The sequence below is a fragment of the Tetrao urogallus genome (genome assembly GCF_951394365.1).
Source record: "Tetrao urogallus genome assembly, chromosome: Z".
NCBI lineage: Eukaryota > Metazoa > Chordata > Aves > Galliformes > Phasianidae > Tetrao > Tetrao urogallus.
The window spans coordinates 53280027-53302735 of NC_136816.1; the positions used below are offsets into that span (position 1 = coordinate 53280027).

At 41.3% G+C, this 22709-nt stretch overlaps 1 protein-coding gene across 2 annotated transcripts in view; it reads right to left on the reverse strand.

Moving 5' to 3' along the window:
* Positions 1-22506, reverse strand: part of CDK7 (cyclin dependent kinase 7) — a gene marked incomplete at its 5' end in the record, with an annotated part of 28136 nt that extends 5630 nt beyond the window's left edge. Inside the window, 10 exons of one of the 2 annotated variants that reach the window (XM_079548360.1) lie at positions 2060-2159; positions 3230-3348; positions 5064-5174; positions 7016-7084; positions 9102-9169; positions 10779-10812; positions 11892-11951; positions 16631-16854; positions 21908-21971; positions 22468-22506. In XM_079548360.1, the coding sequence (XP_079404486.1) occupies positions 2060-2159; positions 3230-3348; positions 5064-5174; positions 7016-7084; positions 9102-9169; positions 10779-10812; positions 11892-11951; positions 16631-16854; positions 21908-21971; positions 22468-22506 (888 nt within the window). Of the gene's footprint in view, positions 1-2059; positions 2160-3229; positions 3349-5063; positions 5175-7015; positions 7085-9101; positions 9170-10778; positions 10813-11891; positions 11952-12088; positions 12149-16630; positions 16855-21907; positions 21972-22467 lie in introns of those variants that run through there. The other variant, XM_079548361.1, reaches the window with a different exon arrangement.
* Between the last annotated feature and the right edge of the window lie 203 nt (positions 22507-22709).

Below are 22709 nucleotides of genomic sequence, written 5' to 3' on the forward strand. Positions count from 1 at the left end.
TGTATTGAGGCATATTGCTTAAACACAGTCCTGTGAACAGCGTATGCAGCTGTGCTTTCCATTTTGATTAAGTAATTTGAGAATGGGTTTCAAGGCTGCAGGAAAAATCACCAATTCTTTGGTATATTTGAATTAAAGTGTGATCATGTCTCTCTGTTGGACCCCTGTAAGCCCTATTTTACCAAAGAGAATTATCTTCACAGATCTTCACGTCACAATCACACCTCATTAATATGCCATTGCTCTTTGGCCGTACGCATGAACAACTGTGAACAACTGTTTTCAAGGATCAAACACAGTAAAATTTCATAAAAATTTCTGATGAACACCTTGGCAAAGCACTAAGAATTGCGACCATTGCTATCAAACCAGGCTAATGTACCAAAGCAAAGTCAAATGTTTCACTAGGTCTGTGTTATTGCTGCTCTTTTTAGGTTTTAATAAGAAATACTACAGAATAAAATAAGTTTTGTTTACTTACGTGCATTAACTACATATTTTACGAGGGCTGCTCCAAAAGTAATGCCTCCTATTTTACTACATTGGCCTACACTGCCAAAGGTGGATGTTGGTGGTATGATAGTAGAGGTGGACCCTTCTTACCAATACCCCATCCCATGTTGCTGCTGTGTGACAGATGGCAGCGGTGGGGCACTCTGACAGAATGGCATCTGGCATGGAAGTGCAGATGAAGCAAGAGGTGTGTTATTGAATTATTCCACATGGAAAAAAAATGGCATGCACTGATATCCATCCATACTTGGTGAACATTTATGGGGACCACAGAGCAGATGGGAGGAGGTGGATGGTGCGTATTAGCACTGATACCATCACAGCAACTGTGGAACAGGTATCACCTTCACAGGTAGAGATTTTTATAAGCATGGCATGCAGGCTCTTGTTCAACGTTGGGAAAAAAAACCACAGCTAATAGTGGTGACTACATTGAAAAACATTGTTTTGTAGCTGAGAATTTGCTCTATCAAATAATTACTGTGCTATTTGTATTTGTTGTTGTCTCCATGGAAATAACTAGCAGTAATCTCTTCTGTAGCATTCCACATATACACAGTGCAAGATTATCCCTTTTCATTCAACATGGCCCAGGCAAGCCAGAAGGTTGGACACCTGTGGCCTCATCTATGTTTATGCATGCACTACTGATGCTTCTTAAGCAACCACTCTATATTTCCATTCTGAACTTGTACTGGCACACCTATACATATGATAAATCAGACAAGGCAAATGATATATTCCCAAGTGTTTTCAAACAGACTAGTTACCTAATCTGGTTCACAATACAACATACACTTAAAGTGCATAAATCAAGCAGAACCTGCTTATTTTGGGAAGTAAGTTATACTGCAGGCTACTTCATGCTTTCAGCTATGCTTGTACCCCCTGCCCTCCACTTCCTACCTCCTACTTCAGTGTTTTCAGAAGACCTACATAATTGCTTATTTCCATAAAGCATATTTATGGATGATTACACCTGTACATAACATCTTACTGAGGAGTGACATAATGTAATCTTGACTATCTCCAGCCTCACTCCAGTCTATTAACTAGCCACAGTTTACAACAACAACAGTACATTTTCAGCTCATTACAAATAAATCTACAGTTGTACTGTGGTCATTATTCCCAATTATTGGTAAACAATTTATAGAGTGTACATGTACATATGATGCCAAATGTTCTGGAAATATCATAGATGAAAACTGAGGAATGGCTGTGTGAAAAGAAAACACGGAGAGGACTGGAAGAGTAACCTACTTCACTCACCTTCCCAAAGGCAGAACTGTGATACTCTGTTGTACTTTTTTGCCTAGCTGTTTTTTAAGGCTTCCAAACTTTGCAATGGTTTTGGAACCTCAGCTTATTAGAAAATTTCCCCTTCCTTATAGGTACCAACTGGAAGGTATTTCCTTCCTGCCCCCTTTCATTACTCCTAGGAAGCAGCCTAAGTTTCTATTGATTATACTACTGCAGGGAAGAAGAAACCCACATCTAAAATGCACTGAAGAACAAATACAAATGCTTACATTTGAAGACTTACCCTGAGAAGCAGCTCGGCTAGAATACAACCAACAGCCCACATGTCAACACCGACACCATACATTCTAGCACCAAACAGTAGTTCTGGGGATCGGTACCATCTGAACAGAAAAAAAACGTTTCAGGAAAACCTGGTTTTACTTGATGTATGCTGCAGCAGTGCAAGACTACAAGAAGAATTCTGCTCTTGCCCGTGTATTTTCCAAACATTAAAGAACCATAAAGTGCTGGGTTTTTTGGTTTTTTTGTTTGTTTGTTTGTTTTTTGTTTTTTGTTTTTTTTTGCTTTTTTTTTTGTTTGTTTTTTAAGTTTGAAAAGCATTGCATTGTACATCATGGGGCTACATGTAACCACAGTTTTACTACGGCTGAGCTAACGGGCAAACAACAGAATTGCAGATATGCAAAGGAAGAAGTATAAAAGTATATAGGGAGGCTTACATGTTACAGACCATTGTTTTCTTTAAATTTATTTTCAATAAATGGTACTTTAAGACACAGTTCCTTTCAGCTTTCAAAAATACAACTAGCAACAGACTTAGAAATTGATTTTGTGTAAAATACATCTTGGCAGCAATTATTTGAAGCTGGGCAAGATTTGTATACACTGCATTTCAAACAACTGTATCACTGATGCCTTTTGATTGAATGAAGGTATTAAACAGTTTTGCTGTATAGTTTTAGCATTACAGTGGACCAAAGGAAACTTTTGCAGTAATTTTTCTTTTATTAAAAAAAAAAAAAAAAAAAAAAAAAAAAAAGTACATGTCTTAAGTAAGTACATAAAAAAAAGACATTAACTTAACTGGGTTGAGCTTTTATATCACAATCGTTAATATGCCTCACTAGAAAAGTCTGGTGGGCTCATGATTGGCAGCAAGTAACAACTGTCTCTCTGAAAGATTGATTTATAGGTAAATACACGTTATTTTCACGTGCTTCAAAACCGTATCATACCATAGAACAACCTTCAGGGACACAAATTCTAATCATTCTTTAAAACACTGCTAAAAAGCATTTTATTATGCTTTCTTTACGCAAAGTTATGAGACTTTTTGCCACTATAGTCATACTACTTGAGCTAGAAATCAAACTTGAAATGTGTTGCTTTAACTTGGTGTATTCCACAGGGTAATACATAACATTTACCATCAACCTAAGAAATGTCTTACCTTGTTACTACTTGGTGTGTGTAAACTCTGTTTGGGCTTCCAAAAGATTTTGCCAAGCCAAAGTCAGCCAATTTCAAAACACCATTTTCATCTAACAGCAAATTATTTGGTTTAAGATCCTGTCAGTACAGAAAGCAAAGAAGGAATCCTGTCATTGTTAATAAAAACAGACATACAGAGAACATCCCAGCAAGAGTATAGTAACAGTATTCTAAAACTCAGTCTAAATATATTTTGAGTTTTTTACACTGTGATGAAGAAAACAAATGACATCATTTCCACATAAATGAAAAAAAAAAAAAAAAAAAAAAAAAAAAAAAAAAATCAAACATCTCAGTTTGAATATTATGCTATTTAATTTCCAGAGCTCAAAAACACAGATTTGTGGTAGGTTTTTGCTCTGCTGCAAGAACGTTACTTCTGTCTTACTGCACTGTTGAAAAAAAAGAATAAGATAATTGCTAATTTGTCTGACAGCTGGAGAAGTTACGGGACTGATATAGTTTAATACAGTAACAGTGTTGTGCCCTGGATGCAGCCAGGAGGCATGTAGCCATTTACTTGCATCTCCTCACACCCAAGTGAGACAGGAAGAGCAAAAAATTCATAGACTGATACAAAACAAAGGGCATTTAACAGGTGAAAGGAGGAAAAAAGCCCAAAAACAAGAAAAAAACTAAACAAAATCCAAAAAACAAGGGACTCAAAGGAATTCACTTATCACCTCCCACAAGCAGAGACTGATGCCCAAATAGCCTCTGAGCAACAGCCAACTTGGAAGACAAAATATTTCCCCATATCCCGTTTTTTTATTTTTATTTATTTATTTTCACACTGTTGTACCACAGACAGCATTACTCTGGGCCACTTGGGTCAGCTGCCCCAAGTGCTTCATCCTGTCCCAATCTTGAGCCCCTCCAAGCAGATCTGCTGGGTTAGAGGCAGAGCAGAAAAAGGCTTGAAGATGCGCAAGCAGTGTTCAACAGGTGGAAAACAGCCCACTGTTTTAACTACAGATTCAAAATACAGCATGATGCAAACTCCTATGAAGAAAGTTAACTTCATCTAAGCCAGACTAGATCACAGTTCTAACCAAAGTCATGAATCACTTGAGACAGCTTGACAAAGGCTGCTCAAAAAGTAGCACCTCCTGTTTAGTATGTTGACCCACAGCGTCAGAGGCAGGTGGTGGTATGGCAGTAGAGGTTGAACCTACTCACCAATATCCCATTATATTCTTTTGCCACGTGACAGATGGCAGCAGAGAGGCAGTGTAACAAAACAGCATCTGACATGGAAGTGCAGATGAAGCAAAGCTGCAGAACTGAGTTCTTCCATGTGTAAAAAAAATGGTACTCGCTGACATTCTCACTGACACTTGCTGAATGTTTATGGAGACCAAACAGTGGATGTGAACATAGAGAAGAAGGGGTGGTGCGTTACTGCAGTAGAGACAGTGAGTGACATCTGCTGATGCTGGTTTTTAAGAGCGTGGCAAGCAGGCTCTTGTTCATCGCTGATTGAAATGCATAGCTAAGAATGGTGACTACGTTGAAAAACAGAATTTGCTCTGCTGTATAGAGCTATTGTGCTTTTTGCATCGTAGTTTCCATGGGAATTAATATAAAGCATTACTTTTGGAATGACTTACACATATAAGCATTTACACTATAGATGTCAGTAATTCTTAACATTTCCAGCATTGCAACTGCCACTGCTCAACAGCTAGTGCAACCCTATGCACTGCAAACTAATGAAGGTTTCATTATTCAGACTAAAGTTCAATCAAAAGTGACATCTGTTATGGGAACAAAGGCATTTAGAGCATGCTTACCCTGTGCAGAATCCATTGTTGATGTAAATACTCTAATCCTTGAAGTGTCATCAGCATGTAGGCTTTGATGTGAGCTTGTGTTAACACAATACTAGTATCCTTTATAATAACCTGCAAATGTTAGATTGACAATGGTAGATTGATAAGCACAAAAGCTTATAATGCAAAATTATTCCGCAGTTTTTTCAGCTCAAAAGTTAGCTTATGCTTTAGGGTAAAGTTGCAATTAGTAGCTATACATACTCTACTGTTCCCATCCTTTGTCCAAAAAAAAAACAAAAACAAAAACAAAAACCAAAAAACAAACAAACAAAAAAAAACCCCAAAAACCAAAACCAAAACAAAAAAACCAAACAAACCAAAAAACAAAAACCAAACTCCCCTCCCCACAAACAAACAAACAAAAAAAGCAAAACAAAACAAAAAACCCACAGGTCTATACTGATCTAGATATCAGAACTGGAGTAGGGACTCCATATGGTCTATTGCGAACTTGGCATAAGCAGCCCATTTAGAAAATTGGCAGGAAGCATGATTTTATCTTCATACCAAACATATCCAATCTGACAAGTCAAAAAAGTTGTACACAAAAATAACAGATGTGTTAATAATCTACAAGAAATTATATTCCTACATGCTCATTTGTCCTCCGTGCAATTTAAGCATCTAATCCTTGTTAACACATTGATTTCCTTTTTTTCCCCCCACAAAGACAGGGAAGTATAGCCACGACACTATATTTTAACAAACTTCAGTGTTCAACATAGTTTAATTTTTAACATCAAAATTCTAGTGAACACCCTCCTTAAAAATACTTTCTAAGTCACTCCCTCAAAATTGTTTAATATTGCAGTTTTCAGTTCATATCAATAGTAAAAAATAAAAAAATAAAAAAATAGTAAAAAAAAGTTCATTTCAATATTTTCAGTTCATTAGTACCATTTCTCAAGATTTAAATTGTTTGAGATTTACAAAGCAACAGCCTAAAACCAAAGAATTTCCAACATGCAGCACGTGCCTAATCACAACAGGCCTTAGTCCCTAACAAAGGTGTCTGAATGATACCGCAACATGAATAACTGCTCTGCATGGTGTTACTAAGTATTTAATTCCTCCTTGTACAGTGTACCTTCTTGATTCCTAAACACTGCATAGTTACTAAGTAAAAATCAATCCTCTAGAAAGTAAAGGCATTACTTCTATGAGCAAAAAGAAGAGAAGTAAAACTTCAGTCTTACATTCCTCTGAGTTTCAAGAAACTTGTCAATGCTTTACTTTAACATTTAAATGTGAGCTCCAGGGTCTCATGCCATATGTACAATGGGTTAATTTCTTCCAGAGTATGGATATGCATATACAGATCTGACATGAGAATCATCCAAAATGTCTTCTCAGCAGTGCTCCACAATGAAGCATCTGCACTAAAGTATTTGATAAAAATATTTTGGCAAAAGACAAACTAATGAAACATCTGTAAGAGTCAGGCCTGCAAGCAAGCACCACAGTCAAATTTAAAAGAAGGGTCCAGGAGTATGTGACTTCTAGTCAGATCATTACATGGCATACTTTAATAATATCACACTTACTGCATGTTTTACATTACTGTGCTTAGCAATTGCATTCTGAGATCCTGGCTTATGATCAGTGGTTCTATGCTCTGACTGAAGTCCTAGAAAACTAATATAGTAAACAGTCTGTTTCCTGGTAACAGTGCTGACAGAAATTACTTAAAAGTAAAGGCATTTTCAGTTGAAATTACACAAAAACTGTCACACTATTCCAACTCTTTTAAAGGTATAATATTAATCAAGTTACATAATGAAAGACGCCATTATAAAAAGAAAATTAAAAAAAATACAGTAAAAGTAAGGCTATAAAAATATGTTTTTCAGAACGCATTTTCAAAATGCATTTGAAGATACTGAAATAAGAGATATCTTAATCTGTCTTACCTCAAGGTCTGTTTCCATGAAGTCAAACACCAAGCTAATATTGGATTTGTGTCCAAATGCATCTAAAAGCTGTAAAACAAAATATGTTATGATGAACTATACTCCCTCAATTCCAGTTTTCTAAAATTCCACTCTACTCTAGTTTGCACAGGCAGTTTCAGTTTACTGGCAGAGACAGACAGGCACAGGACCACCTACGGCCTAGACTTGGGAAAGCATGGAACTGATCTCACAGTTCTGTCTTGAATCTTGTTTTCTTTAATGTAACCCCGTAATATGAAGTAGCACTGTTGCAGTTCGCCTACCTGCAACACAAAATTTATTACTCAGTTTAGTTCTTAACCCGGTAGCCAAGAAGTCCACATTATCTGGTAACATTTTATACAACTACCTCTCCGTCCTAGAGTTAAAAATCTTGAATTCATAGAATCATAGAATTGTTTGAGGTGCTAAGGATCCTTAATGATCACCTAGTCACTCTCCCCTACAAGGAAAAGGGACACACACAGCCAGATCGGGTTTCTAAGAGCCCCATTCAGCCTGACCTTGAATGTCTCCAGGGATTGAGCATCCATCACATCTCCGGGCAACCTCTGCCAGTCAGAGCCTTACCACCCTCACTGGACAAATTATTTTCCTTTTGTCCAATCTAAATCTTCCTTTTTATTTTGAAACCACTTCCTGTAGTCCTACCACAACAGACCCTGCTGAAGAGTCTGCCTCCTTCCTTCTTACAGCCCCCCTTTAGATAGTGAAAAGCCACTATCAGGTGTTCCCAGAACCTTCTCTTCTCCAGGATGAACAGCCCCAGCACTCTCAGCCTGCCCTCATAGCAGAAATGTTCAATCTCTTGGATATTTTTTTGGCCCTCCTCTGACAAACTCCAACAGGTCCACATCTCTCCTGTATTGAGGACGCCACATCTGGATGCAATACTCAAGGCAAGCAGAGCACAGAGTAGAACGGCAGGATCAGCTCCCTCACCCTGCTGGCCACACTTCTTCTGATGCAGCCCAGGATACAGTTGGCTATCTGGGCTTCAAGTGCACATTGCTGGTTCATATCCAGCTTACCATCCAATACCCCCAAGTTTCTGCTAACTTTGATGGATATTCCAAAGCACACCTTGCATCCTTACCCTCTACCCAAGCTCAACTGTTATACAGAACTTCTGCCCTCTTGGATTCATGAATGATTGCAAATTTGCCAAATTCCTTCTCACACTGTTGATATCATCTGCTTCTGTAATGCCTGTGGAAATAAACTTGAGAGATTCACTATGTTCTGTGTGAAATACATAGATTGCCTTCTACTGCATAATTTATACATACTATTGTTTTGTGATTGCTTTTCCCCCCCCCCCACTATCAGTTCCGCTTTACTTACCAACCAAGTTCAGTAGACTTCTCTGTGTACTGTAACCACTTTGAAAGTTAAGTTCACAGTCCAGAAGAGTACTGTACCTCCAGTCCAAAATGCTAAATAAAAACTCCAGAGAATTCCTATCTGGTCTAGTGGTTATGGCAAAGTTTTGAATGACCTACATTTGCTAATTTTAAAGTACCTTCAGCTCCCGCTAAGTATCTGTAGACAGAAGTCAATTTAAGTAAGACTGAAACAAGACAGGAATCACACTACCTAACAATGGGTTTAAGTGGCAGCAATAAAACCTAATAAAAACTATGTGAATCCCACTTCACTGTTACTTACAAAGCCTGCTTTTGGCTGTCACAATTTCCTCTGCCGCTAGCCAGTTCAGGTAAATTTAACACTGCACTCGTTTGCATTTGTATAATTGAAATATAAAAATAAATAGATAAATAAAAATCAGATGATCTAAATTTCTAGAAGCCTTCCTACCTTTGATTTCCATAACCATGAGCTAAATAGTAAAGGATTTAAAAATAAAAAGACTTAACATTTATTAAGAAAACAGACGTTTTTCTGCAACAACTGTTTCACTGTTCACCTTGGACAAAGAATCTACAATAAAGTAGCTTTCTGATAACTAGTTTTAAATTTCAGTTTGAAACTGTATCAACAGTATTTGGGAACTGATTTTAGAAGTAGCATTCATTTTACTTACACCAATAACATTCAGATGGCTTAGTTCCTGCAACAACTTTATCTCTCTGAGAGCTGTTCTGTTGATTCCTATACCGAAAAAAAGTAATGAAATAGAATAAAATTAAAAATTTCAAATTAAACTCCAGCAAAGAAACCTCTTATTCTGTTGTTCATTGATTATTTAACATTACAATCCTTTTCCTCACCGCTCATCTATTTGTTAAAGCCAAGCAGACTGCCACAGATACGTAGATTGCTGCAGACAAAATATAGGTAATAATTAGAAGATATAGATTATAAAGCAATGTATACATTCCTTTGGCTAAAAAGGTCTGTTCTACAACAAGCCTAGAAAAACAGTTTCCAGGTTATAGCAAGCTTTGATTTTGTTTTAAAGCAAAGTTACGTCCTGGAAATTTCAGTTCTACACTGCATCATTTCCAGAGGGAGGCAGAGTGAACATGATTTTTGGGAAAAGAAAAAAATAATAAAAAAAAGGCTATTTCAGATGTAAGAGGTAAGAAAATTTCTCTTCTGCAGTTGTACTACAACACAAAAAGTACTGGCCAAAACCCGCTCACCCTAACACAAATCCTGTAACAGACAGATTTCATAAAGAAAAACTTGGGGTGGGAACTTTGATGGTCATCCATACTGCATCCCATCAAACCATGCACACTAGTTAACAACTCCTCTCTCAAAAACATGCTGGTATGAATGGCTAAGACAACTTACTGGCAGACAAACACTACTGCACTTCATTGTGCAGCAAGTTTCAACTATGTGTGTTCAGAAAAAGCATTATCCCCACAGTATTTTTATTCAACATATACGATTCTAGCAAAGATTTGGGTGCAGTGATGGATTAATTTACACTCTCATTTCACCTATTTTAATTCCTTCTTTAGAAACAAACAGACAGTGTCTGCTTTCATGTGGGCATATTTTTTAGACTAAAAAAAAAAAATAATCCCAAGTATGCAACCAGTTAAGCACAAGGAAAACCAGACATGATCGCTCTTCTTCTTCTTGAATTATGGCTGCAGGCCCTAAAAGATGACTGTCCTTAAAGGACATTAGTCTAGTGAAGACCAGGTGAATCACAGCTCTGTGGCAGGTGACACAACTGGAAGACTCTGGGATGTCTAGTTCTTCCTTAGAATGGAACTGAAGAATTTTCACAAGAATTTGGTAACCGGGTGCAGGATCCCTGAAGGATGGCAGCTATGCCCATACGACTGCACACTATTGCACCAGATAAGCAAAAACCAAAGACCAGGATTATTGGGTTTTAATTGCAACATTAATGCCTGAATGCATGTGGCTGGTCAGAGCATCTGATCAAAAGAAACTACTGCACAAATATAATTTCTCAAAACAAAACTTTTCTTTACGCAAAGAAAAGATTTTTAGAATCTTGTTTTTACTTATTGTTTTCATGTGATATTTTCTGGGACAAAAAAGATAAGCACTCGCACCTCCTTTGCACAATTAAGACACAGAGGCACATGTAAGCGTCAGAACTATTATTCTATGCTATACTCATGTTTGGGTTGCACCTAAACTGAGAAAGTTGACAGCCATCTATGCGCAGTTAGACATACAGTACGAGAGTAGGAAGGAATCAATCACCCAGTCTGCAGAAACAAAACCAATAAAAGCAGCTTATATGACATGAACTTATTTTAATACTTACCATCTTTAGCTTCTGATCGGTGTCCCAATTTAATCTGAAAATAAATGTCTCATATTATATAAGGTCAAGCCACAGGCCGCAACAGTACAGGTACATCCTTTGGTGTTATTTTTCCAATGCAGGTTGAGTTTTAATACCACATTTTCAAGTCCAGGAAGAGTAAAATTTAATAAAATGTCTCTGATGAACACCTTGAACCCTCATTAAGAGCTGTAGCCACTGCCATCCAATCAGACTCATGCATTAGTTGTACAAAAACAAGGTGAAATAGCTCTTTAGTTTTACTTTGCTGTTGCTCTTTTAGTGCTTTAATTAAAAAAAAAAAAAAAAAGTGCTGTTACTTCTATACGTTAACAATACCAAATATTTTACAAGGACTGCTCTGCAATAATGCCTCCTATGTTATTACACTAGCCTATGATGTCAGAGGTGGATGCTAGCATGGCAGTAGAGGCTGAACCTTCCCATTCTGTGTTGTTGCCATGCGACAGATGGCAGCAGAAGGGTACTCTAACAAAATGACATCTGACATAGAAGTGTGAATGAAGCAAAGGTGTGTTGCTGAACTCCTCCTTGCAGAAAAATGGCACCTACTGAGATTCATCGACACTTGCTGAACATTTATGGAGACCAAACAGCAGGTGTGAGCACAATGAGGCAGCAGGTGATGCATTTCAGCACAGCTGACGGCAACAGCAGGTCAGCTTCACTGGTACAGGCTTATGCCATTGCAGCACGCAGGCTTTTGCTCACTGCTAGTGACAATGCCTAACTAATGGTGGTGTCTCTGCTGAAAAATAGTTTTTGGTATCTCAGAACATGCTCTACCACATAGTGTCACTGTGCTTTTCACATCTGCTGTAGTTTCCACAGAAGTAAAATGGAGGTTTTGCTTTCAGTCCGGCCCATGTATACGTGGCCCAGAACAATCCGACCTCACTACACGTGCCACAGACAAGCAAGAAGGCCAGACAGCCATGGATTGTGCTATCTTCATTTTCTTTGCCAACGGCCCTAGCAACCCTCACGCACTACCCACGGCAGCCGTCCACACAAGCAGCGCTGCAGGGCAAGGCGCTCAGCGACACAACAGAGGGACGTTCCGGCACTCACCTTTTTGATAGCAACGATCTGCCCCGTGACCTTGTCCTTTGCCTTATACACAGTAGCAAACTACGGGGAGAGAGAGACGCGCGTGAGCGCATCGGCAGGGCGGCCCGCAGCCCCGAGCCGGCAGGCCCGGACACTGCGGCGGACGGCCCGCCCCGCGCACCCCGGCCACCCCCCAGAGTGCCCCGGCAGCCGCTCACCTGCCCTTCCCCCAAGAAGTCCAGTTTCTCGTAGCGCTTCGCACGAGCCCGCGCATCCATGGCCTCCGAGCGGAAAAGGCGAAAAGAACCCGAGGCCGGAGAGACGAGACACGAAGCGGAAGAACAACGACAGGACTTTATCAGCCCCCGCGCCCGGCGTCGCTTCAGGCCCGCCGCCCCGCCCTGCCGCTGGCTGCCCTGACGCCACCGCGCGGCCGCCCCAGCGCCCCGCGTCGCTGCAGCGTCAGCTCGGGGCCGGGGGCGGGCCGTGCACCGCCCCGACCGCGCTGCTTGGGGGCGGCGGGCTCTGATGGCCGGCTGCCGCGCAGGCGCGGTGGAGCTGCGGCGAATCAGACCTCGGTCAGCTGCGGAGAACGCTTCGCGGTTGGGCAAATGGCACGACTGCAATACTGTAGTCGAAGGCTGCGTGGTTTGTAGAAGAGATAGACAAGGAAGGAGGGGCGGGGAATTGCGCTCTGCGTTAAAAACCGGACGTGGATTGTGAACATGGATTATGGAGAGCTGCCTGCGAGGAACAGCCAGGGTCAGGCAGAGAGCTCGTGGGCAGCAGCAGGAACTGGTCCATTGAAGGACATCTGCTGCGTAGGGTCTACTCCAGGCTGCCTGATCAAAGGGAGCCTGTGCGTGAGGCCTTCTTGCTACAGAAGGCTCTCATCCTGATGGGGGATTTCAACCACCCAGGTGTCTGCTGGGGAAACAGGACGATGGACTGCAGGCATTCCAGGAGACTCCTGAAGTGCGTGAAGGAAACTTCCTGACCCACGTGTTGGACAGACCAACCAGCAGTGAATGGACCAGGTGCTCATTAATGCAGATGAGCTCATTAAAGAGGTTAGGGCAGCAGGCACTTGGGCTGTAGTGAGCATGGCCTGCCTGAGTCTGTGATCAGGAGGAACAGGGGCCTGACAAACAGCAGAGTCGGGATCCTGAACTTCAGGAGGGTGAACTTCTGCTCAAGAAGCTGTTGGATGAGATCTTCTGTGAAACTGTTGTTAGGTGCATAGGAAGGGAACAGAGCTGGCAGCTCTTTAAAGACACCTTTCTGAGAGCATAACAGCTCTCCATCCCCCAGCATAAGAAGTCAGGCAGAGGAGGTAGGAAATGGACATGGCTGAGCAAGGACCTGGTGTTCAAACTGAGGGATAAGAAGGACATGTACAGGAAGCAGAAGCAGAAATGGGTCATCTGGGAAGAGTACAGGGATGTTGTGCAGATGTACAGAGGTGGGATTAAGATAGATGAAAGTAAAATTGATGAGGCATTTGAAGAATAACAAGAAGGGGTTCTGCAGGTCCATTGGTCAGAAAAGACAGGCCAAGGAGAGTTGTTCCCCCTCTGATAAATGAAAATGGAGAACTGGCTACAATAGACATGGAGAAGGCCAAGGTACTTAATGAGGTATTTTCCTCAGTCTTCACTGGCAGTCAGATTTCCCCTTGTCTCTAGCATCTCTGAACCTCTTGGTAGAGACTGGGGGTGCAAAATACCTTCCACTGTAAATCAGATCCAAGACCACCTCATGGGACTGAATGTGTACAAGTCTATGGAACACACGTTGGAGTCCTAAAGGAACAGGCTGATACGGTTTCTAAGCTACTCTCCAGCATACTGGAAAAGTTACGACTGGTAGGCAAAGTCTCTGGTGACTGGAGAAATGACTCCCATTTTTAAGAAAGCGAGAGAGGGAATGAAGACCCAAGGAACTACAGGCCATTAGGCTATTAAGCCTCACCTCTGTGCCTGGGAAGATCATGGAACAGGTCTTTCAACACATGTGAGATGAGATTATCTAGGAAAGCCAGTTCAGCCCCATTAAGGGTAGATTGTGCCTTATCCTTCTAGTGGCCTTCTACAATGAAGTGATGGCATCAGTGGACAACAGAGCAACTGATGTCATCTGCCTGAGCTTGTGCAAGGCCTTTGACAGGGTCCTACACCACATCCTTATCTCTAAATTGAGGTGGTTTTGATGAGTGAACTATTCAGTGGATAATAATTGGTTGGTTGGATAATTGCAGCCAGGGAGTTACTGTCAATGGATCTACGTCCATGAAGAGGCCAGTGATGAATGGTGTTCCCTTCGACTCCGTCTTGAAACTGGTGCTCTTTAACAGATTTATTAATGACATAATTAATTGACAGATTGATTACATCCTCTGCAAATTTGCAGACAATACCATGCTGAGTGGTGCTGTTCATACGACAGAACAGATGTCATCCAACAGGACCTGGACAGGCTAAAGAAGTAGGCTCATGTGAACCTAAAGAGATTCAACAAAGCATTGCACTGATATGTGCACAGATAAGGAGAAAAACTTGCTGAGACCTGCAGAGAAGGACTTCAGGGTTCTGGTAGATGAAAAACTGGACACAAACCAGCAATGTGTTCTTGCTGCTTGGAAGGCCAAATGTATCCTGGTCTGGATCAAAAGCGGGGCGGCCAGCAGGATGTGGGAGGTGATTGATTGTTTCCCTCTGCTCTGCCCTTCTGAGGCCCCATCTGGAGTACTGTATTCATGCCTGGTGACCCCAGCACAAAAAGATGCAGCACAGCTGTAGTGCATTATGAGGAGGATCAGAGGACCTCTCCTATGAGGAAAGGCTGAGACAGTTGTGCTTGTTCAGCTGGGAAATGGCTCCAGGGAGATTCCATTGTGGCTGTCCAATATTTAAAGGGAGCTTATTATAAACAGGACAGAGTAGGACTTTTTACACAGTTTGATGATGACAGGAAATGGTTCTAAACTAAAAGAGGGGATATTCAGATTAGATAGTAGGGGTAAATTCTTTCCCTGGGAGGGGGGGAGGCAAGGCACTGGAAGAGTTCCTCCAGAGAAGGTGTAATACCCCCATTTTTGGACGTATTCAAGGCCAGACTAGATGGGGCCCTGGGCAGCCTAATCTAAAGGGTGACAACCCTGCCCTCAGCATGGGGTTGGAAATAGATGGTCTTTAAGGTTCCAGCCAAATAAAGCCATTCTATGAGTCTCTGAGTGTGCATATCCTGCCTGTGAAGCCAGCCCTGAGAAGACCTGTTAACAAGGAAAATAAAGCAACTCAGTTTGTTCTATTGCCAGATTCATAGAATGGCTAATTAGAAAAATATTCTAATGATGTAGCCATCAATTGCTATTAGTTATCAACAGAAAATCTCTCATCACCAATTAATAGCATTGTGCCAACCTTTACACCTTTGTGTAGGGTTTTTATTAAAACTATCAGTATACTATTATTTATAATATTAAGGAAAAGCTTATATGATGAACACCATACTTCTTCAACAGTGGAGAGCAAATTATCTTCTGTACTTATTCTGGACCTCCACGCTGCAAAGCAAAAAATAGACAGTTAACTATTTTTCACTAAAAGAAAGGGAAATTGAGATCCAATCTTCCTTTGCAGTTACAGATTAACAAACAAGTCCTAGATTTAACTTATTTACACTTTGATTTTTCATCTATAATGGACATGCTACACGTCAGAAAATTAACATTAACAGCTCGTTTTCCATATGGAACAATATAAACAGTATAAAAACCTCTACAACCTATATTTGCAAATGTTCCCTATTCTCTCAGATGGAAGAAATACGACTTCACTCACTTTAGAAAGGTCAGACAAACAGCAGTAGTAGTAGTGTCAGAATTTCTTTTTTACTGCCCAAATTCCAAAGGGCAAACTAAAAGCAAAGCCCAGGTAAGCCGCTATACTCTTTATGTGAAATCAGAAATTATTTTACAACTTGCCTCATGGTTTAAAAAAAAAAAAAGGAAGTAAAGAAGTAAAGATGTATGTAACTACAGGAAAGAGATCGTTTTATTTCAAATTTAAATACTCAACCCACTTCATGCTGAAAAATAGGTTTCCTGTACTAACACTGTTATCCTTTAAGTGTCCTTATCATTTAACAAAGCTACTGTCTAGCTCTTCAAATTCTGTGCATTCTTCCTTTTTAAGTAAAAATGTTTACATTTGAAAACTGTTACAGAAGAAAAGCAGTTTTTCCTTGACTTTCTCATGTAATGCTGCCACTGCAAATATTTCAGGAAATATTTCCATCAAACTTAGCTAAAATGTTCCCAATAATTATAAGTGCAACAATTAACTTCCCATTACATAATACTTTCCAAACTAGTTTTTATGAATTTTGTGTTTCAGCCACCTGGCAAGGGCTGGTCGACGAGCAGAATTCTGTGCTGCCATCCAACATATTCACATTATACATTAAACATCTATTATAAAACAAGAAGTGACTATGCTTAATGTAGGCTCTACTTACCACTACCTGTCTACCTCTGCTTTAAATCTGGATCACATGGCGACACCACAAGCTACTGATTAGTAAGAGCTCCGAACCTCAAGGTTCAAGGATTTGTAGTTTTGGTACTGTGTATCAAAGCTGCAAAAGCTTTTCTTAACAAAAAATTATAATGTATTATCTTACGTGAAACCTTAAGAACCTGCAGAAGTAAGAAGAATGTTGGGTAAATAAGAGAACACACAACAGTTACTGAGACTTACTTGAATATATTCAATCTCTTCAACTGACATAAGTTTCCTTCTGTACTTTTGAGGTAAGATTCTTGCTAATTCAGAAGTGTCTGGTGCACCTTGTGCCCTACTAACAGGTGAAATATTTTGAAAGGCCACTGGTCTCCCTCCTATGGACTCCTGTGCATTTGAAGCTTGAGGTGATGGAACACTTGCTTGTAGAGATTCCTGTACTGAAGCCCAGATTGAAAAGCAGTGTAAAGAAATGTAATGATATTGTACAATTAGACGAGTGGCAAATATGTCATTGACAATTACTTTTAGTCCTAACAGATATTAATATACTCAACTAATCATAACCTGTTTTTACTCCTACTAAATACATCAAAAGCACAATGAAAATATTCTGAAATTAAAAGATAGTATATTCAAGTGGAAGAAGTGTTAATATAGAAGGAAAAATGAAATCAGTATATATCCTAACAAAGGCTTTTTTTTTTTAAGTGGGAAGTTTTTCTTGCAGAAAAAGTATACAGTATCATAATTGTGTTGTGGAGAGGGTAAGGCAGAACGACAATTAAGATGAATAACTAAGGTCCACTGAGATGATGCTTTTGTTTACTGCAACTGTAAAGAAAGACAGGTGAAAAAGAGCTAGAGGCTTACAGAAAGGTGAATGTCACAACAGTGACATACCACAACACATGCAACTCTGCGCTTGTTTTTAATATTATACAACAGACAGTGAAGTGTATCAAATTATGTCAGTAATGTGCAGAATGAGGATCACATATTGAGTATCAGCGATCAAACTGTTAATGAGATGTAGTGACCAAGTAGCATATATTAAATACTTTACAGGTGAGGCCAAGGAGCAAGTCTTAACGAATTTGCAAGAGGGAAGCCGCCTCCAGTTTGAGAACAGAAAACTGGTAACAAGCAGGCACTGTTACCATAAATCAGCATTTTGGATCTCAGGTCTGTCCCTCCATGTCAGGTCTTACACCACAATTACAATTACCATACCAGGCAGGACTGAGTCCCATAGCTATATGTTTACATCAGAAGTATTGAAGACCTCTGTATATAAAGTTAAAAGACCTGATAAAGCAGAATGCTTCCACAGGAAGCTTTTCTCAGTGCCTCTGAAAAATTATCAAGAAGAACACAACATCTAAGTGGCTGGAACAGAAGGACTCAAAATTATACAACAACCAGCATCATCAAGACTGAGCAAAGATGTTAAGATGCCTCAATACTGTCTGCACCTCTCCCTGCTGCCTCCAGCGAGATTGGTAAAGAGAAAGGAAGAGCTATAGGATGTCTGAGTCATTTGGGACAGGAATGAAAACCAGCTGCAGCAAAGTCATCCAGCCACTGTTGGTAAAAACAAACAAATTCCCACCCCCCCAAAAAAAACACAAAAGCAATAAAAAATACAACAGAAAACAGAAAAACGTCACTGAGAGGTGTACCAAGAAGTTCTCAGTCAAAAAACTGTACCTGAAAGCTACAAATCGATCAGCTGGTTCAGTAAAGGAGGGCCCAAATAGAGTGAGGAGGAAGAGAGCCCATCAACAGGCACACCAGCTGAACAGAGGGTATGCCATTATGATGAAATTCTAAAATTTCAGAGTGGAGGCAAAGGGAACAGAAAAGGAAAACAGAAAGAAGAGCTGTTTGCCAGATTTCATGCAGTTTTGGTTAGTAGGGCCTAGAATATGTTTTTGTTTCAAAAGATAAAATATATGAAAAACGAGAAACTTTTTCCAAGCTTGTTTTATACGCCATGAAAACTTTTAGAGATTTGCCTGAGATTCTCCTCTATCATATAGTTTCAAGTCTGATATACAGTTGGAACAAAAGCATTAGTCAAGTAGAAACATGAGAACTCAGGATTGAAAAGTATCAGACCTAAGCTGCAGTTGCTTTAGCTCATCACTGTCTACCACTTTTTTTCCTTCCGTTTGATAGCATACCGCAATAGTAATACCATAAAAGAATTTCACTGGCCTTTCAAGCACAGAGTTTCTAACAGCATAGCCTTGATCTGCAACGTTCTGTTTGGCTGGTTTGGTATAGTGAGACACAGTTACTGCTGCAGCCTTTGAGCAAATAGACAGATTGCAATTTTTGAATGGTCTATCATAGAACAAAAGCGTATGGTGGCAAAATTCTTCCGATGCAGAGATAAGCAAGACGTAAGTAACACGCTTTTTATGCCTCTAAGAAAGCAGATCACTAGCATGAGAGGTGGTATGAATGACAAAGTTATCCCAAAACATAGTTCCTGACTAGTTCATAGGCATGACAGAAGTGGCACTGATGTGCACTGCAGATACTTTGTGTAAATGGATAAACTAGCCTTACAGCTGCATTACATATGTAATAATGCTACGACAAATATATGGAACAGTTACTCATGGACTAAGTTGCTTCCAAGTGTTCTTTTTACTGAACAGTCATACTTCACACTTCAGATTGTTTTACAGAATTTGGAGTCTGAAGGCAGTAGTTTCTCAAATTTAAAATTCATGTTTTTAGCCATCAATATTTGAACATTAGGAAAAAAAAAGGAAAAAAAAAAAATCTTTAGATGTCTAAGCAAGTCTTCCAGGAGATAATTCTGGTGCTGAAAATTTTTGACCTGAGTATTAGGAAAAAAAATAAAAGAAAAAAAAGAAAAGAAAAGAGAGAGCAATGTAAGACAGCTTTCTAAGATATTTGCTATTTAAGTAAGACATTTGCTATTTTAGTTTCAAATGCTTTGTTGACTCCAAAGAAAAACAACAACATTCAGCTTACATAGCTTTGATGTCTAAATATAGCATCTTCAGTACTGTTATAAACATCAACGCAGCTATAGGTATAGATTGATGTCTCAAAGATGGCCATGGAAATATTTTTTTTTCTCAGCACTGATTAATAAGACCAGGAAACACTTCTTAAAACTTACAGTGGGATAGCTCTGCCACCTGCAACCAAGGTTTTAAAATAAAACAAACATTAAATACCACAAAAATCAAGAAAAGAAGAGATGAGGAAAATGCAACATTTCTGCAAACATCACTGAATCCTTAAAGCTGACCTTGGCACAACCAGCTCAGGTGAATATGAGTACGTGCAAAAAAGGGACTTCGTGTGAGTAGGAAATCTTCAAGAATCTGGTCTGACCAAGGAACAGATGGAAGAAATAGACATGCATTATTATTTGTATTCCTCCAGTTGTAGAGAAGACATCAAAGAGTCATTTCAACCTAAAAGCAGGGAACTCATGGATAAACTAAAAGAAAATAAGAAATTAAATGTGGAAAAGGGGCCTGTCCACCTGGGATAAATACAGGAATGTTGCCAGGGCCCATAGGGATACAACGAAGAAGGCTAAGGCCCTCTTGAAATTAAACCATGCCAACAAGGAAAAGGATAACAAAAAAATTTCTTTAAAGTATGTCAACAGTAGAAGGAAGATGAGGGAAAATGCAGGTCCCCTAATAAATGAGATCGGTGCCCTGGTAAAAGGGGATAGTGAGAAGGCAGAGGTTCTGAATGCCCTCTTTGCTTCAGTCTCTAATGCTAAAACTAGCCCTCAGGAATCCCAGACCCTGGAGGTAAGAGAGAGAGTCTGGGAAAGGAAGAGTTTTTGTAGGTTAAGGTGGATCTGGTCAGAAAGCACCTAGCCAAAATCCAACAAAACACACACCTATGGCCCACAACAGTTTGCACTCACGTGCTGAGAACTGACAGAGGTCATTGCTGAACTGTTCTCTATTGTTTTTGAAAGGTCTTGGCAAATGGGAGAGGTGTCTGAAGACTGGAGGATAGCCAATGTCAGTCTTCAAAAAGGGAGAGGAGGAGGATCGCAGAAACTACAGGCCAGTCAGCCTCACCTCTGCCCTAGAAAGGTGATGGAACAACTTCTTCTGGATGCCATCTCCAAGCAATTGGAAGAGCAGAAGGTTATCAGGAAGAGTCAACATAGATTCACCAAAGAGAAATCATGCTTGACCAAGTGATAATGTTCTATGATGTCATCAGTGGCTGGATAGATGGGGAGAGAGCAATGGATGTTGTGTAGCTTGACTTCAGCAAGGCATATGACACTGTCTCCCACAACATCCTTGTTATGAAACTTAAAAAATGTGGGATAGATCAGTGGACAGTGAGGTGGATTGAGAACTGGTTGACTAGCCGAGCTCTGAGGGCTGTATCAGTAGTGCAGAGTAGTTGGAGGCCAGCAACAGAGCGGTGTTCTCCAGGGGCTGGTGCTGGATCCAGTCTTGTTCAACATCTTCATCAGTGACCTGGATGAAGGGATAAAGTCCACCTTCGAGGAATTTGCTGATGATACAAAACTGGGAGGAATGGCTGAAGGCTGTGCTGCCATTCAACAAGACCTGGACAGACTGGAGAGTTGGGAGCAACGTGATAAGGTTTAACAAGAGCAAAGCAAGTGTAGAGTCTTGCACCCAGTGAGGAATAATCTCATGCATATTACAGGTTAGGAGTGACCTACTGGAAAGGAGCTCTGCAGAGAAGGACCTGGGGGTCGCAGACAACAGGTTGGCCATGAACCAGCAGTTGAGCCCTAGTTGCTAAGAAGGCCAATGATATCCTGGGGTGCATTAGAAAGAATGTGGCCAGCAGGTTAAGGAACGGAATTCTCTCTCTCTTCTCTGCCCTGGTGAGGCCACATTTAGACTACTGTGTCCAGTTCTGGGCTCCCTACTTCAAAAAAGGAGTCCAGTGGAGGGCCACAAAGATGATTAAAAGCCTGTGCGAGGAAAGGCTGAGTAACCTGGGTTTGTTCCATCTGGTGAAAAGAAAACTGCAGGGGAACTCAGTAAATGTTTATGAATATCTAATTGGAGGTAGGAGGCAAATGGATGAGGCCAAGCTCTTTTGGTGGCGTTGTGGCGTGGCAAGAGGACAAAGAGAAATGGCCTAAAACTTGAACACAGAAAGTTCTGTACTAACATGCAAAAGAACTTCTTTACAGTAAGGATGACAGAGCAACTACAACAGGCAGCCCAGGGAGGTTGTGAAGTCTTCTTCTATGGAGATATTCAAGACCCACCTGGACACTTACTTGTCTGACCTGCTGCAAGGTATCTGCTCTAGCAGGGTTTTGGACTCATGATTTCTCATGACGTCTCTTCCAACCCCTATGATTCTGTAAAACAATCCTTTTTCAGAAACTTTACTCTGAATCAGTGGAGTCATTTGGCTGAAGCAGAAAGTGCATTCTGGTATATAACTGGTAAGGCAACGAGACCTGGGGCCTGCTGCATCCCCAGGCAAAACACTTACTTTTAGGCCTGGGACCGCTTTTTCTGTCCGGGAACTTAATCAGCGGAGTATGTGGCTTCACTACCTGCAACATAACAAGGCAGAAGAGAAAATAAGGTGAATAACGTGTACTTCCGACAAACACCAACATCGCAGTAATACAAAGGGACACGCACCGTTATACAGCCCCTCCATACCGCTGCTCTGCGCACTGCCAGCTTGACCACCTCAGCGGCCGCCTTTTCACTTCCAGCCATGGAGGAACTTCACCTCTGAAGGTCTTCCTCCGCCCTCGCGGCCCAAAAGGGGCGGCGCGTTCCCTTCGCCTCCTTCGGCCACCGCCGCGCGGCTTAGGGAGCCCCGAGCAGCTCACAGAGCGCCGCGCACCGCGGGACCCGCTCCGGGCCGGCCCCGCCGCCCGCCCCCTCGCCAGTCCAAGGACACCGCCGACCTCCCCGCCGCAGCCCGGGCCCAGGCCTCTCCGGGCCCCGCCGGCCGCGAGCGGAGCCCCTCGGCCGCGCCAAGCTGCCGGCCCCGCCACCGCACTGTTTCTGCCGTGCCCTCGCGGAGTGCGCCGGTACCTGCACGACCCGAGCGGCCGCCGCCATCTTGCTGCCCATGGTGCCCCCCGCCGCACACACCGCCGCCCGCACGAGGGGCAGCGCCGCGCCCCGCCCCGCCCCGCGGGCAGAGCGAGCAGAACGGGCGGGGCCGCAGGGCGCCAGGCGGGGCGACCGCGGGAGGTGACTCCGCCCTTTTGAAAAGCAGGCGTCTCGCCACAGCAGAAACTCATCGCTTTATTTAGGCCGTTAGACGCAGACAG